We start from the raw sequence: 17,864 nt of genomic DNA, 5'->3' as shown, positions 1-17,864 counted from the left end.
CACTGTATGTTCGTTGATGTTGTAAATGTCTTATTTTCCATCTCTCGATCGCATTTTCTAAATGATTATTGCTCACATAAAGGGAAATCACTCGGCTTTGTGTTTGATTTTGGACACGGTCCCCTGGAAGTGCTCTCTTGCACGTTCCAGCAGTCTGTCGATTCTCGTGGACGTCTCTGCGGCAGTGGTCACAGCCTCGGCGCTCTCCAGGGAGCACGCGCGAACCAAGGAAGCTGCAACCGGGACGGGGGCGGCTCGCAACGCACCTGGGCCCCCCGCGCGGCTGAGCGCTCAGCAGCCCCGCCAGGTGGACCCACTGGGCCGCCCAGCCCCCGCCGCGGGGAGGCTCCCGCCCCAGCCAATCGCGGCGCGGACCCGCGGCCAGGCCGGGAGGGGCCAGTCCGCGACGTCCCTCCGCCGAGGCCGCTCGCCCGGGCGGGCGGGGAGTCCGCGGCTGGAGCGCTCCCGGCGGGATGGCCCGGCGCTGACCCCGCTGACCCCGGCCGCACGCCCCCCGCGGAGCCCCGAGCGGCCCGGCCTGCGCCGCCCATGGCGGGGGCCGCGCTGTACACGCAGGTACCTACGGGCGGGCGCGCGGCGGGGGGCGGGGGGCGGGGGGGGCGGTGCTGACCTACCTGGCGCCGGGCCGCGGGTGCACCTGGCGCGCTCGCCGCAGGAGGGGCCGCCGAGGGCCCGGGCGCCCCTCGGGATGGGAAGGCCCAGGGCGAGGGCCGCCGTCCCGGACCCGAGCTTCCCGGTGCCCAGGGATCGCGCGTCCGGCTCCCCAGCCAACAGGTGCAATCAGAGCTGCCCACGGAGACATAGAAATCTCAGATACCGGCCAGGTATAGCGCCCGTAATCTTCCTGAGCCTCCTCGGAGTCCCCTTGAACCAGCAGCTTAAGGATTCAAGATGCTTCCTAGAGTTCCTGGGTCTCCAGAACCGCCCGCAGGTGCACTGAAGTCCACCTGACACCCGAAGCTGCAGCTGCCTGGGCGTGTGAGGCCTGCTTCGCCCGTAGAAGTTAGGGCTTCTGTGAGTCCGGGGGTCACAGGCTCTTGACCGCACACTTAAGCGCCACTTTACAATTTATAAAGCACCTTTCACTTACATCCTGATTCGGGGAGTCACTCTAGAGCATTCCTTGGAAACCATCTCTTCCCCAGGCCCGAGGGCTCCACCCCTTGTACAGAAAGACAGCATTCTGGAGCCCAGGACCTTTAGAGATGAACTTGGCTAATTATTTGGATAAACAATAATTTGAAAGTGCTGGTCTGGCCCTTTTGGAAAAAAAAAATCCATTTGAATAGCCACAAAGTCGATAGATCCTCTCACACCTCAGTGGAGTAAAAATCTATGGTTGCTAATATTCAGATGGATGAGGCTAGAATCTATCCAATTTCTTCTGACACATGTCCTCACTTTATTTTATTTTTTTTCTTTATATTTAAAAGGACACTTTGCTATAAACGTCAGTATAAACGATAGTTGTAAATAAGCATTTCGGTGGTTTAAGCAAGATTTTTCCTTCTACTTTGCTATATTAGTAATACAAATACAAATCATCCAAACATTACTGTGCCCTCTAACACATCTCCATTAACTAGGCTTCTAAATGGGCACCGTTTGAACTAAACTATTCTAGAATAGTTTACCGATGAGAATGCAAGCCATCAGATATCCAGCAAGTCTTCTGAGGTCTTCAGCTTACTGGAGGTAAAAGAAAATTTTGACAGAAAGAAATTCTTGGAAGATACTTTGGGGAACAGAAATTTGTTTATGATTAACATATTTTTTAGGTAACATTTTTTTCCAGACGCAAAAATACACAGGTGTAAGCATCTATATATCAAGTGCCTTACACTACAGATATTTTTAAATATCAACTAGATAGCAGGCATAATGTAGGAAAACCAATATGGAGGAGTTTTCTAGAGAAGAGCTTGGATGGACAGAGAATCTGAGAATCCCAGAGCCAGAAGGAGTGTTGTTGTAGGCTCCCAGAGCCTACCCACTTTGTGTCCATGTAGGCCCCTTTGTCCCAAGGCTGCCTCTTCCCTTCCAGGTGGTCAGTCAGCCCCCACGTTGTCAGTTCCAGAGGGGGAAGCTCCCCAGTTTGTAAGAGCTGCCTATGTAAATTTTAGAGAGCTTGCCTTCTTACTGAAACCAAGTCTAAGCCCTCTCCCTTGCTTCCCTACCACTTCCCCCCAACACTCCCAAGTCCACAAATCTAGCCATCTGGCCTAGAATGCCAGCACATTGGATTGGCTTAACTCAAAGTTCATGTCTAGGGAAACTTGGCCACCTTTATGCCAAGAAAAGTGATACTTCTCTGCACAGTCTTAGCCAGACAACATTTCAAAACAGTCTGAGACCCATTTCTGCACCAACGGGCAAATAATGGCTCTGTAGCAGGGTGATGAGTGGGCTGGTCACGTGTGACAGCCATACCTACCCATGCTCTCCAGGCTCCCCCATTCACTCAATTTACACGGCTGTTCCCTGTCTGCCCCCTGTCTAATCATCCTTCCTGTGTATGCCTGGAAGACAGCTATATTATCTCCCATAAAACATTTATTTAGCACTTTCTGTATATAAAACGTTGTGCTTAGGGGAGGTTAGAAAGATTTTAAGTGATGGTCTTGCTTCTCGGGGAGTTTTCTGATTAGTGAGAAATGTCAAATAATTCAGTCTACGGAAGCCCTGAAGTGATGGAGGAGGCTGCTGGGTGATAGAGCTAAGAAGGGAGGGTCATGGCAGCTGAAGAGTCAGTTCAGGGCTTTATACCCTGGTGAAGATTTTGAATGTGGGGAGACAGGATCAGGGGCTGTGTCTTAGGAAGTTGAGTATGCCAGCTGTGCCCATGGGACTCAGGTGAATTCTCAGATCATCCTAAGTGTCTGAGAAAGTGTTAGGGCTGCAGTATTGGACAGGGTGAATGGAGGCCAAATCCAGAGAGGCTGTGGAGGTAGGTGACAGTAGGACTGGACTGGGAGGAGGGAGGAGCCAAGGATGTCATGGATTTCAGGGTCTGGATGATTGAGAGCAGGGGGTGCCGTTGACACACTTAGGCATACCAGAAGGAGATCTTGGGAAATCAGGAGGCAAAGTCTGTCCCTGTGGGGTTGAGGTGGTAAAGGGGTTTCCAGGAGCAGGTGCCCTGGGTGGTGAGAGAGTTTTTGCAGGGGTCGGGCCAGAGTCTTCTGCCCCAAGGGTTGAAGCCCAGGCAGTGAGAGCCTCCACAAAGGAGAGAAGAGAGCCAAGACAGTTCACTGGGGAATAAAACTCTTCAGAGGAGCCCCGAGATGGAGCTATCACAAGGAGGAGGTGGCGGGAGAGCTGCCATGGGAGCCACAGGAAGAGAGGTTCTGAGAAAGAGGAGACTCCTGGGAGGAAGTGTGGTGAGAGTAGCAGCTGCTACCTGAGGAAGTGTAAAATGACCCTTCTCTTTCACAAGCTATTTGGCAACATGCCTTAGAAATATCGAGAGCATTTGACCCAGCAGTTCAAACTCTTTGAAATCTCTTTGAGAGAAACCGGTTTGACCATTCACTTTTGGAACCTCTCTGGAAGCTCCTGTCACTCTTAGACTCAGTGACCAGCCAAGAGATCCCGCCTCTGCCTCTCGCCACTGCCTGCCCACTCCTGCCTCAGCTGGTGCTCTGCAAACTTCTGGCCAGCCCTTGGTGCATTCCTGCCGCTTCAACACTCTGTGTACCTCGGCTTGCAGGGCTCCCTCTGCTTGAAATAACTGCTTTGTTCAGCAGCAAATTCCCACCTTCCAAATTCAATTTGAGCAGTGCCTCTTCTTTTTTAGTTTCAGAGGTAAAATTTAGTGATTCTTCAGTTGCATATAACACCCAGTGCTCCTTGCATCACATGCTCTCCTTAATGCCCATCCCCCCACCCACCATACCCCTCCCCTCCAGCCACCCTCAGTTTGTTCCCTATAGTTAAGAGTCTCTTATGGTTTGCCTCCCTCCTTCTCTGATTTTTGTCTTCCCTCCCTTCCCCTATGATCCTCTGTCTTGATCCTTAACTTCCACATATGAGTGAATTCATATGACAATTGTCTGTCTGATTGACTTACTTTGCTTAGCATAATACCCTCTAGTTCCAACTATATTGTTGCAAATGGTAAGATTTCAAAAAGAAATCAAAGGCATCCAAATCAGCAACGAAGAAATCAAACCTCTCACTCTTCACAGATGACATGATACTCTATGTTAAAAATCCAAAAGACTCCACCCAAAAATTGCTAGAACTCACACAGCAGTTCAGCAAAGTGGCAAGATATAAAATCAATGCCCAGAAATCAGTCGCATTCCTACACACTAACAATGAGACTGAAGAAAGAGAAATTAAGGAATTGACCCTATTTATTATTGCACCAAAAAAACATAAGATACCTAGCAGGAGTGCCTCATCTGAGAAATCTTTACACCCAACTCCTCTTTCTGGGACCCTTTCACATAGACTTGTAAGCACTAGTTAACTCTGTCTCTCCCACTGACCAAGAGTTTCTAGAGAACAGGGAAAAGTAGGGGCTCAATAAACATTTGATGCATGCATGTGAATGTGTCTTTCTGCTTTCAGAAAGAGCTGTGGGCATGAAGAAGATGATGATGGTTACTTTTATCTTGCAGTCAGTGAGCACTTCTTACGGCTAGATGCCACCCTCAGGACTGTAGGTGCCTTCTATCATTTAATCTGAATTGACAAACGTTATGTGTAGATGATGTTATCCCAATTTTATGAATGGCCCAGATGGAATAAGTTGCCTAAGGTTAGGTAGAAGTGGAGGAGGAGGCAGGATTAAAAACCTATAGTGTTTCTTTTTTTAGATCTTATTTATTTATTTATTTATTTATTCATTCATTCATTCATTCACTCATTCATTCATGAGAGACACACACACAGAGAGGCAGGCTCCATGCAGGGAGCCCGACATGGGACTTGATCCCAGGACTCCAGGATCACGCCCTAAGCCAAAGGCAGACGCTCAACCACTGAGCCGCCCAGCTGCCCTAAAAACCTATCTTCTTAATACTGCCCCCTACCTCAACTGTGGTTCAGCTGCATTTACCATCTTCCTCCTCTTCTCCACATTCACACAGAGGACTCGTGGAAAGGCCATCCACTTCATAGCTGTCTATTTGGTGTGTGTGTGGGGGGGGGGGGGTTCATCTAAGAATTAGTGAAAGTGGTAAATGGGTGGTGAGGCAGAGAGCTCTGTGGCATGGCTCTAGAGATCTTTCTTAAATTGTTCAGGCTCATTTATCAGGACTCAGGTTATAACTGGTTTTAGCCACAGATTCACAGGTTATCTTTCAGTCACCTGTTTCTCTTGCTTGTGTATGAGAAACTCACAAGACCTCTTCAGGGAATTTGTGCCAAAACTCAGAGGTGCAAGGTCAGGAGAAGCAGTTCAAGGTCTCTGTATAAAATAAGGTCAGGGATCCCTGGGTGGCGCAGCGGTTTGGCGCCTGCCTTTGGCCCAGGGCGCGATCCTGGAGACCCGGGATCGAATCCCACGTCGGGCTCCCGGTGCATGGAGGAGCCTGCTTCTCCCTCTGCCTGTGTCTCTGCCTCTCTCTCTCTCTCTCTCTGACTATCATAAATAAATAAAAATTAAAAAAAAAAATAAGGTCAAAGTTAAGTTTAATGGCTTTCCATTAGGCTATTTGAAAGAGTTTTTTGACTTCTATATATCATTAACAACTCTGGAAAATTAGATTTATCCATTGTATTACATATGGGTACTTCAAAAGAGTAAAAAAAAAGATATAAAGACTAAAATACCAAGTTTAGTCTTTAACTGGTGCAACTAAACTACTGGGAATTTGAATTTTTGTTCAATAGATGTTTGTGGAGTGCTAGTTACGGGGAAGTCTGTGTCAGGTTCCAGGTTACAAAGGCAAGACTCTTGAAGTTCAAATGCCAGTGGGGGAGATGGGAAGGTACCCAGGAACCTGGGGAAGGGGCAGAGAAAGCTCTAAAGAGGAAGCATTCAATCCTATTTGGGGTGGAGGGTGACAGGGAAAGTGCCACCAAGGAGAGGAGTTAGTGAGCTAAGTCTTGACTGTTCAGAGTGGTTTACTCACTGGCAGCGACAGGAAGGATGGCATTGGGGGTAGAAGGAAGAGAGCCAGGGAAGAGTTTGGCATGTTCTAGAAACTGCTAGTAGATTGGGTGGCAGCTGGCAGAGGGTGGACTGAAGACGGAGGGGAGCCTGAGTAGAAAAGCTGGCTAGGACAGTGGCTCCCCAGGCCTGGCTGTTCACCAGAATCTATAAGGCCGGGGGGGGGGGGGGGGGGGCTCTTAAAGCTTTCATCTTGCCATGGAAATTTTGATTCAGGTGTAGGTGAGGGAATGTGTACATCCACAGAAACCCGGTGCTTTGCCTGGTTGAGGAAGCACTCAGCAGACCATGGTGCGGGCAAGGGTGGGGAGCTGACGGGTGGCCATGGCAGTGGATGGGGGGGGGGCATGGGGCAGACAGGTGAGACTTGTTTACGATGTAGGCTTCCCAGCACCTGCTGACCATTTGGTTGTTGGGGGCGGAGGGAGGGAAGGTTGCTCGGCACAGTCCTGAGTTTGCTTTTTTAGATTTAATTTATTGATTCATGAGAGACAGAGAGAGAAAGGGAAGGGGACAGAGGCAGGGAGTCCCTGAGGTGGGACTCAATCCCGGGACCCTGGGATCACTTCCTGAGCCAAAGGCAGCCGCTTAACCAACTGAGCCACCCAGGTGCCCCCAGTCCTGGGTTTCTGACTTGACCACCCCGAGAACCGAGGAGGAGGGGTGGGTGTGGGGAAGACATAATGGTCATCAGAGCTTGGAATTTGCGAGCGGCCGAGGGCATGTGGGGGCTGCGTCTGGGAGCCCCTTGGAAATAGGGCCTAGAGCTGCTGAGATCTGGGCCGGGAAGTCACTGACGCTGCGGGCAGGGGACACTCCCTGGAGAAAGCCCGTGGGGAGGGGAGGCTGGGGGGCCTGGGCAGGGCCTGGAGGGCTGAGGGGCGAGGGGGACAGGGAGCCTGGTCCGGCTGCCCTGGCCGGGCTGAGCCAGAGGTGGAGGCTCCCTTCGGCCGAGAGCCAGAGCCGCAAGGACGCAGGTGGGCACTTTGCTTCCTGGAGGGCCTGCGGGCCTGTGGCTGGGGCCGCGGGGAGGAGCCTGGGCGCGGGGGTCGGCATGTTCCCCAGGACATGTCGCTTCCTGAGGGCTCGCCTCACTGTCAAGCCTCCCTTGGCTTGGAAATTGGGGTCCGGCCGGCTCTCCCTGCACGGGACAGTATTGGCAGGCGAGGCCGGGCCGGGGCAGCAGCTGTGCTCCGCTGGCGGGCTCGGCGGGGGGGGGGGGGGGCGGGGGCTCTGCCGGGAGGCGCAGGCGCAGTCGCGGGGTGCCGGCCGCGGTCCCGCCGTCCGCGTGTCTGAGGCTGCCCGGAGCCCCCGCCCGCCCAGGCACTGCCCCGCGGGCCGGGATGCCCGGGATGCCCGGGAGGAGGGCGGGCCGCGCTGGGCGTAACTGCCATGCAACTGGGTAAACTTTGTCGTGTTTACTTACCAGGCTGGGTTCCAGTCACGGGGCCCTAAGTGCCGGCAGAGACACCAGGCCTGTAGGTGTGGGCGGCCTGGGGGGGGGGGGGGGGCACGAGGCCACTTGTGTTTCGCCCCGAGAAGCAGGCTTGGTCCGTATGTCCTGATACCGCCCTCCACTTACTACTGCTTTTGGCCGAAACGAGCCAGTGAGACAAATCAGCCTGGGTACACTCAAGGAGATGGTTGCGGTTGAGAGTTCAAGACTCCTTTCTTTCTTCTTCTTCTTCTTCTTTTTTTTTTTTTAAGATTTTATTGGAGAGAGTGTGAGCAAGGGGAGCAGCAGAGGGAGAGGGAGAAGCAGACTCCCCACTGAGCTCGAGGCCTGACCCGGGCCTCCATCCCAGGGCCCTTAGACCATGACCTGAACCAAAGGCAGACGCTTAACAGACTGAGCCACCCTGGCGCCCCGAGAGTTCCAGATTCTTTGCAAAGCCAGACTCCTTGAATTAACAAGTAGTCCGAAGTAGGAGTTGCAGGCCCTGGCTCCATGGAGTCCTGGCTTTTGCGACGTGGTATGGTGTTTGGTGAGTTACCGCTCTGGGCTTAGGTTTTGCGGTCAGTGAGGCAAAAGGCTTGGATTGGCTCAGGGACTTTGACATTACTTCGCAGAACTCCCTGCTTCCCTGGGAGGATCCCGGGAACCTCAGCTGTAGCTCCCAGCTCAGAGCCTCCTCGGAACACCTCCACTCGGGCAGCCCCGGTGGCACAGCGGTTTAGCGCCTCCTGTGGCCCAGGGTGTGATCCTGGAGACCCGGGATCGAGTCCCACGTCGAGCTCCCAGCATGGAGCCTGCTTCTTTCTCTCTGTCTCTGAATGAAAAAAAAAAAAAAAAAAAAAAAGGAACACCTCCACTCTTACCTGTTTTGTATGGTAGGCTGCCACCATTTCATTTGAAGTAAGCCTTCTGTGGCTTTAAGAACTTTGACGAACAACTTGGAGTAGACAATCTCCCAGGACCCCTTCAGTTCTAAAACTCTCTAGTGGCTGGGGCATCTGGGTGGCTCAGTCTGTTGAGTATCTGACTCTATCTCAGCTCAGGTCTTGATCTCAGGGTTGTGAGTTCGAGCCCCACACTGGACTTAGAGCCTACTTAAAAAAATAATAAAATAAAATTCTATAGTATCCAACTCTTGATACATTGGGATATTCCATAAATGATTTCAGCTTTATGAGGTTAGCAATATTTTTGATATTATACCTGAGGTAGAAAATGGTAGCCCACGGCAACAAGTATGTGTGGAGGGAGGGTGGGTGTGTCTGTGTGTTTATGAGGCTTCTGTTCACCTGTTTGCATGGACATGTGTACCTAAGTGCATATCGTTGCCCTCCAGGTCATTCTTCCATTTTCTCTGTCTGTTTGTCTGAAATCTTACCCATCCTATGACACATTTCAGCAAGCTCCCGCTCTCCCAGCTAGCTGGCCAGAATTAAAGCAACCCAAATAATTAGGAACTCATAATTGATACCCAGCCAATGATATATATATATATAGATAGATATAGATATAGATATAATCTATCTGTGTATCTCTCTCTCTCTCTCTCTCTCTATATATATATATATATATATATATATATATATATATATTAAAGATTTTATTTATTCATGAGATACACAGAGAGAGGGAGAGACAGGCAGAGACAGGCAGAGGGAGAAGCAGGCTCCATGCAGGGAGCCCAACATGGGACTCGATCCTGAGTCTCCAGGATCATGCCCTGGGCCAAAAGCAGGCACTAAACCACTGAGCCACCCAGGGATCCCCTGTCCCAGCACTTTAAAGGGATTCATACAGAACATGCTCATTTGTGTAATGCTTCTTTGGTTCAGCCTAATATTTTGGAAATTCATTTACATTCTTGTCAGTAGTTGATTCTTTTTTATTGGTAAGTAATATTCCATTGTATGAATATACTACAATTTTGCTTTTGGTTTTTTAAAAAAGATTGTATTTATTCATGAGAGATATATAGAGAGAGAGACACAAGCAGAGGGAGAAGCAGGCTCGATACAGAGAACCCAATTCAGGACTCGATCTTTGGACTCCAGGATCACGCCCTTAGCCGAACACAGATGCTCAACCACTGAGCTACTCAGGCATCCCTACCACAGTTTTGTCTTTTAATTCATTCTCATATTACTGGACATCTAGTCTGTTTCCAGTTTTGGGCCACTATGAATAAAGTAATATTAAGATTCATATACAAGTCTTTTTGTGGATGTGTATTTTGATATTTGCCTTTAAAGATTATTCTAATTATAAAAGAAATATATGTAAATTGTAGAAAATATATAGGACTAAGATGAGGGAAATTAAAATATCCTACTTTTATTGCTCAGAATATTTTTGTAACTGAAAACTGCTGAAGGTATAATCTTTCAACACAGGAATATTTCCTCAGGGTCAAGAGGTAGACCAGTAGCCCGATGAGCAGAGAGATGCAAATATGCACATCCGCACACTCAGCCACCAATTAGAGGTTGGCTGGATTAACAAGAGGACCATGATGACTGATCAAATGCCTTTCCTTCTTGGGAACCCAGCACAGACACATAATAGATCCTTAGCGAGTATGTCATTGAATGAACGAATACGTGAATGGATGAGCAAACAGATGAATAGCCCTGCAGGACAGTGGGAGGAGGAGCAAGAGTAGTCTGTGCACGCTGGAGACAGGAGGGAGAGGAATTATTCGAGAGCCCTGTGACAGCTGCAGAGTACAAACAGGGCAGCCACCTTGTCTCTATCTCAAGCAGTATTCAGCTGCCACTGGGGAGTTCTGGAGAGTGAGACCCCCCCTTCCCAGGTATGAGTGTGAATATTAGACACATGGGTCGGTCCACTAGGGCTGCCTTAACAGTAGACTACAGCCTGGGTGCTTAAGCAACAGATGCTTATGTTCTCACAGTTACGGAGGCTGAGAAGTCCAAGGGTGCAGACAGCTGCTTTCTCATTGTGAACTCACATGGTCTGTTTTGGTGCGAGCAGGTGGAAAGAGGGTGCACAGGAGCTCTCTAGTGTCTGTTCCTACAAGGACACTAATCCCATCAGATCAGGGCCTATGACCTCATTTAACCTTAATGACCTCTTAAAGACCCTATCTCCAAATTCAGTCACATTGGAGATTAAGGCTTCAACATATGAATTTGGGGCCAGGTGGAGGGGTGGGGGAGAGACACAATTCAGTACTTAGCAACGGGTTCTACCTGAAGACTTGTATACCAGCACTGAGCCACGTATTGCAATTGCCTGCTGGGAATTGAGCTCAGCAGCCGCATCTGGCCTTCCTGTTTCCCACAGCGAGGATCCTTGGCTCCTGACCAGTGCGGCAAGACTGAAATAACACTGCTGTGGCAATACTTCCATAGCATCTGGCAGAGCGCTTCCAACCACACATCCAATTTCACTTTCCAGCTGACCTGTGAAGTAGATATTGTACCCATTTTGTGGAGGAGAAAAGGCACGGGAAATTGTCTGGCCCAGAGCCCTAAAGCCCATCAGTGGGTGGTGAATCAAATCCCTCTGCTCCAATTCTCATAGACAGCATTCAGATCTCCCCATTGAAGGACTCATGATTTCCTTTCCATTCCCAGGCTTTCAGTTTTCAAGGTATACTTAAGAAGCTTTGGGAATTCCATTGCCTCTGAAATGAGGCAGCTAGGTCTGTGCATCACAGACACACTAAAGATTCCCTCACAAGCAAACATCAGGTCAAAGTATTCCTGATGAAGGAACTGACTGAGGAGACAGAAAGAAATCTCCCTGAGTCTAACTATCTAATGGTCTGTGTTTTTGTTTCAAAGTGCTGAAATTAAGGCTGTTTTTTTCTGTTGGTCAGTACAACAGGGTATGGATTCCGGATGCTGAAGAAGTTTGGAAGTCTGCCGAAATAGCAAAAGACTACAGAGTTGGTGACAAAGTCCTGCGACTCTTGCTGGAGGATGGAACGGTGAGGGTCCTTGCTGGCTGTGGCTGCCACAATATATAAAGGGGAAGCTGGGCTGTAAGTGGAGGGCAACATATGGTCCCATGGGAGTGACCAGCTGGTGCCGTGGACCCCCTCCTGTTTGTGCCACACCCCAGACACCGCCCTAATGAAAGCATCAAGTGCCCTGCATCCCTGGGCCTCTCTCTGGAATGAGACATAGGAAACAGGTCTGTGCCCTGTGCTCATCCCCAGGGTTCCAGCATGGCTGGGGGAATGCTGAAAAGTGATTCGCTATTTTGGTTTTGTGGGTCTCAGCATAGAGATTGGGTGAAGATGAGAAACGTGGAAGGAGACAGTTGGCACCCAACCTGGTAGAGAGAAACTTCAAGTTAGAAAGAGGAAGAGAGGTAGAAGAGGGAGATGGGAAATAGGAGGGTAGAGGAGAACAGAAGGAGGGACAATCCGTCCACAGGTGGATAGAAACAGGCAAGCACTGGGATCTTGAGGGGGGTGTGGCAGGATAATTAGGGAAGTGACAGGAGGTGGAACAGGAGGACGGGAACACCCACCTTTGTGTGACATCATGAGGAGCCTGTCAGTGCTGGTGTGGCTGGATCACGTCAGCGGTGCTTCCTGTGCTCCAGTGTGACTGTGAGCAGGGCCTCCCAAAGGCCAGATATGTCTTTTGGATTATCATCTCCAGAAGAATCTACCATGGCTTTAAGTATGAGTTGTCCTTTGCCCCCATAGCAATAATGACACCCCCCTGGATCCATAGCTAGGGTGACCTTACTTTTTAGAGTCAAGTCCCTGGATGCAGAAGTGGACCAAGGTTTCGTGTTCCATCTGGTTATTAAGAGTTGGTCCAGGGAATATCCTATGAATAGTAAAATGCTGGAACTTTCGAGTCATGCACATGGTCTCTGTAGAGACAGGACACAATATTTACAATCAACTGTCCTGGATTGGGGAGTCGTTTCCTGAGATCCTTGGAAGGGAGATGAGCATATGAGTGCAGCGATTAAGGGCACTTTCTCGAGAATCATACTATCTGGATTCAAAGCCGGCCTTGGCCCCTCACTAGCCTGTAACTGTGAGCCCCTGGGTTTCTTCACGGGCAAATTGGAGTTAATAACTGCAGGACGTGACAGGGATGCTGAAGACCCAATGAGATGATCTGTGCTTGCGTGTGTGCAGACTCCAGAGAGACCCGAAGGAGGATGCCCTGCTCGCATGCAGCATGTCCTTTCCCACCCGTGGTTGCTTACAGCCTTGTTGAGCACCTCCTGCTCACAGTCCAGGATCTCATTAGGAGTGGGTGGCTCCAGGGAGAAAAATCTCAGTACTGCATGTGGTGGCGGCTCAGTGGCGGCTCTCACTGCTTTAGTCATGTCAGCAGGGCTGCAGGTAGCGACATACCTGGCTCTGAACCCGAGCCCAGGGGAGGCAGGTAAGCAGGCAGGCAGCCAGATTGCTCCTCACCTTAGCCCTTCTCTTCCATGGAGGACAAAGCCTGTGTTGTGCCTCCAACAGTTAATCTAATGTTCTTTACATTTTCTCCCCTTCCCCCAAAGGCTCTCCTGTTATTTCTCTCTGTGTCTCTCATGCATAACACACACACACACACAGTGGCTCAACTGGAAAAGGAGGTTGTTGATTTAAAACAGATAACAGAAAAACTTGAGGAAAGAAAAATCCTATGTGAGTAGTACTTTTCTTGATTTTATTCTCAAAATAAAAATGTGTAGATTAACAATATTCTGTTTATCTTGGCCCAATCTGGTCACAAAAAATTAACTCAACATGAATTAAAGACTTCAACATAAGACCAGAAACCACAACACCCCTAGAAGAAAACATAGGAATGAAGCTCCTTGATGTGAGTCTTGGTGATCTTTTTGGATTTAACACCTAAAGCACACGCAACAAAATAAAAAATAAGCGGGTGTGACCACATCAAACCAAAAATCCTCTGTGCAGCAAAAGAAACTATCCACAAAGAGAAAAGGCAACCTACAGAAGGGGAAAAAGTATTTGCAAACCATATATTTGATAAGGCGGTATTATCCAAAATATACTCATCTGTGGAATTTAAGAAACAAAACAGATGAACATAGGGGAAGGGAAGGAAAATTAAATAAGATGAAAATTGAGAGGAAGGCAAACCATAACAGACACTGAACTCTAGGAAACAAACTGAGGGTTGCTAGAGAGGAGGTACGGGGCGGGGGAGGGGTTACTGGGTGATGGGTAGTAAGGAGGACACTTGATAAAATGAGCACTGAGTGTTATATGCAACTGATAAATCACTGAATTCTACCTCTGAAACTAACATAAAAAATGTTTAAAGTTTTAAAAAATAAAAACTGATGCTACTGGAAAAAAGAATTCTTAAAACTCAACACCAAAAAAACGAAACAAAGCAAACCTACAACAGTGAGAAAAATGGCCAAAGGACCTAAACAGACATTTTTCTGAAGAAGACCTACAGGTGGCCAACAGACACATGAAAAGGTGCTCAACATGACTAGTCATTGGGAAAATGCAAGTCAAAATCACCGTCTATATCACCTTGAGCCTCCTAGAATGGCCATCATCAAAAGGACCAAAAGTGACAAATGCTGGTGTGGATGTGGAGAAAAGGGAAGCCTGTGCCCTGTTGATGGGATTATAAATTGTACAGCCACTATCGATTATAAGTTGCACAGCTGCTACGGAAAACAGAATGGAGAACCCTCAAAAATTTTAAAATATAACTACCATATGATCCAACAGTTCCAGCTCTAGGGGATATACCCAAAAGAAACAAAAATACTAACTCAAAAAGGTTCCGCACCCTCATGTTTAGAGCAGCATTATTCACAATAATCAAGACATGGAAACCACCTAAGTGTCCATTGACAGATGAACGGATAAAGAAGTTGTCATGAATGTGTTTACATACAGTGGAATATTAGTCATCAAAAACAAACCCTAACATTTGTAACAACACATAATGGAACTTGAAGGTATTATTCTAGGTGAAATAAGCCAGAGAAAGACCGATACTGTATGATCTCACTTACATGTGGAATCTAACACACACACACACAACTCAGGAAAAAAAAGATCAGACTTCTGGTCACCAGTGGCCGGGGGTTGGGAGGGAGAATTGGAGGAAGGTGATCAAAAGATACAACTTCCAGTTATGAGTCCTAGGTGTGTCCTGCACAGTATGAGGGGTGTGGCCACACTGCTAGGAAGATTCAACCAAATCCTGAGAGTGCTCATCTCAAAGAGAAAAGTTTTTTTTTCTTTTTTTTCTTTCTCCCTTTTTTTTTTATTATAACACTATGAAATGATAGATGTTAGCTGAACCTTAATCATTTCATAGTATATGTAAATCAAATCATCATGTTGGATGCCTTAAAATTATACAATGCTATATATCAATTATTTCTCAAAACAGGGAAAAGTAATACTCTGGGGCACACCCACAAATATATTTACATTGAAAACAGAGCAGGCTGCTATGATCCAACCCCATTGGCCTGGATTACTCGGAGCTGATCTCCTTAGGCCACGCAGACCAACCAAGTAACCAACAAACAAAACGCTGTCAGTGTTGATAGGAGGCATCATGACACATGCTTCAGGCCAGATCTGCACTAAGTATGTGACCTTGGACAAGGAGCTTAACCTCTCGGAAGGTGTCTCCTTAGCTTTAGTTAGGGTAGTCATGCCCTCCTTGGAAGGCAGTTTGGGGGAGTGCTGAATACGTGGCAGAGGGCTTGCGCAGTGGGCAGCCAGGTCCCCTTGTGGGGCTCGTTCAGGATCAGGTATTAAAAGGAGGCAGCCTAGGAAAGTGGAGGGGAAACAAGCTCGCTGGGTGATCTTGCTCAAGTCACTTCCCTGAGCTGTGAAATGAAAGTGAAACAGAAGAGGTGGTCATAAGGTCCCTTGATATTCTGACATTTGGAGCCCAGGCATGTATGGTGCAGACACCGCAAAGCTTGTTAACCTCGCCTTCATTCTGCTCAGACAGCTACTTTCAGATGACTGGGCGAAATGCAGCCGAGGAGAGGCCGTCCGCAGCAAGTTACTCAGTCCAGGGTTGAGGGTGATAGGAACAGGCAGCCAGCCCTCAGCTACAGACAGGAGTCAGGAGGACCCAGGTCCTCTCAAAGAGAGACCATCATTCACATGGGCTCCTTTAGACACCTCTCACCACCCAGCAGAACCCTTTTGCAAACAAAACTTCTATGGCGCTCAGCATCTAAACTACATACAGGTGGAACCTGTGCAGTAGAATGGGGGATGGTAGGCCCAGGTCCCTGCCCATGTGGCTCCCTGTCACCTTTCACTGAGGCTCCAAGGAGATCCTGTAGCTCTGGGAACTCCTGGTCTGGTCCACCCAGTCTTTTCACAGATGAGAGAAGAAGGACCCAGAAAGGGTGAGTGACTTGCCTTAGGGCACACAGCCAATACCCTGGTCCCCTGGCTCCCATTTCCCAACAGTCCGATTTGGAGAATATTTTCTCTTTGCTATACCTGAGTTTGTTTTTCAGAGTGTCAAGGAGATAGGACAGAGGATGGGAGTTCAGAAAGACCAAGAATCGTTTACCTCCAGAACTTCAGTGTCATCTTTGTTCACAGGAGCTGGATTATTCCCTTGATCCAGAATCTCTGCCTCCGCTTCGGAACCCTGACATCCTCGTGGGTGAGAATGACCTCACGGCCCTCAGCTACCTCCACGAGCCCGCAGTGCTCCACAATCTCAGAATCCGCTTTGCAGAATCCAAACTCATTTACACCTACAGTGGTAAGGAGAGCAATTCTAAGAGCAGAACAACCTAAAAACACCATGTTTGCTGTCTAGAGTGTCCTGAGTACATTTTATATCATGTTGACATTAGAAATGTCGGCTTCTGCCAAAATGTATATTCAGACCCAGACATTAGCCCAGGTTTCTAACAAGCACAGACATTTGACCTTCAAGAGTCTGTTGTAAACAGAAGTGTCTAGAGGTGGGGAGAATCTTTCACAAGAGTTAAGATCAGACTCCCCACAATAATATATCTGGATAAAGCTTGTGTTTGAGCGTCTCGCTGGATTTGATACATTAGTTACTTATTTGGGGCAATAATGTTATCATTATATTTACATTGATTGGAAAACCTGTTCTGTTTGAGGGCATTTCCATCCGTCACCTCATCCAACCCTGATAGTAGCCCAGAAATGCGGGTGGCAGCCAGGGAGCTGAGATTCAGAGCATTCCGTGACCTACCCAGAGTCACACGGCAGGTCTAGCGACCGGCAGAGCTGGGCTTGCTCCAAAGCGCCTGGAGAAGCAGGTGACAGCAGGAACCCCAGCTCTGCATCGGACGTCTCTCCCCAGGAATCATTTTGGTGGCCATGAACCCTTACAAGCCATTGCCGATCTACGGAGATGCCATCATCCACGCCTACAGCGGGCAGAACATGGGCGATATGGACCCGCACATATTCGCCGTGGCCGAAGAGGCATACAAGCAGATGGCCAGGTAGCCTCCTGCTGCCCGGGGCTTCCTTTTTCTGACTTTGCTGGGCCCTCACAGTGGAGGGGAGACATCTGGCACGCTCTCCTCAAGGTGACCATGAGACCCGAGGGGGGCGCCTGGGAAAGCAGACCCCCCCATCCTGTAGTAGCAAAGGACCGTTTGTGTCACCTGTCTAGACCAGGTTTCCAGGTCTTTCTCCCTTCCAGGTCAAAAGTCAAACCCATCAATCTGGGAACAGCAGCCACTTCTTTTGTGGTGTGTTTAGTTGGAGGAATATGGATTTCTTCTCCACTGTGAGGTGTTCAAGCTCTTTCGCCCATCCAGATCAGCAAAATCTTAGGATGGATAAGCACAGGTTTCAGATGTAGGAGATTTGGAGTTTTATCCTAATTTTGGCCCCTGTTTTTTCTGTATGGCCTCGTGGAGTTCTCGTTTTGCTAGCAAACATTTATGATAAGCCTCCTGTGGACCAGGCACCATGCACACATTCTTGTACATCATCTTGGGTGCCCTCAGACTAGCCTGTGATGGAGATGCCTGGGTAGTAAGCTGAGACTTGGGAGTCACCCACCCAAGGCCACCCAGCAAGCAGAGCTGGGATGGGTGCTCAGGTTTTTTGAAAAGTATGAAGAATGAAAACACCATTTTATCTCTGTAGACCCATTATGGTTGGCAAAAGAACTTTCCAGGCAAGGGTCTCCTTTAAGTCTTGCAACACTCCTGTGAAGTCATTTGAGCCGCCATCATTGCCCTCATTTCATGAATGCAAACCCCAGACACAGGGCCTGGACCTGCTGTTTACCACATCCTGGGCAC

At 48.8% G+C, this 17,864-nt stretch overlaps 1 protein-coding gene across 2 annotated transcripts in view; it reads left to right on the top strand.

The window, feature by feature from the left end:
* Positions 1-449: 449 nt before the first annotated feature.
* The window catches only part of MYO5C (myosin VC), a 94,875-nt gene continuing 77,460 nt past the window's right edge, over positions 450-17,864 (top strand). For both annotated transcript variants that reach the window (XM_077881131.1, XM_077881130.1), the window contains exons 1-4: positions 450-576; positions 11,440-11,550; positions 16,165-16,330; positions 16,907-17,051. In XM_077881131.1, coding sequence (XP_077737257.1) covers positions 550-576; positions 11,440-11,550; positions 16,165-16,330; positions 16,907-17,051 — 449 coding nt within the window. In that variant the 5' untranslated portion in view covers positions 450-549. The remainder of the gene's footprint in view (positions 577-11,439; positions 11,551-16,164; positions 16,331-16,906; positions 17,052-17,864) is intronic.

This window comes from Canis aureus, chromosome 32, assembly GCF_053574225.1.
Source record: "Canis aureus isolate CA01 chromosome 32, VMU_Caureus_v.1.0, whole genome shotgun sequence".
NCBI lineage: Eukaryota > Metazoa > Chordata > Mammalia > Carnivora > Canidae > Canis > Canis aureus.
Note: the sequence above shows the minus strand (reverse complement) of the source record. Positions and strands in the feature narration are given on the sequence as shown.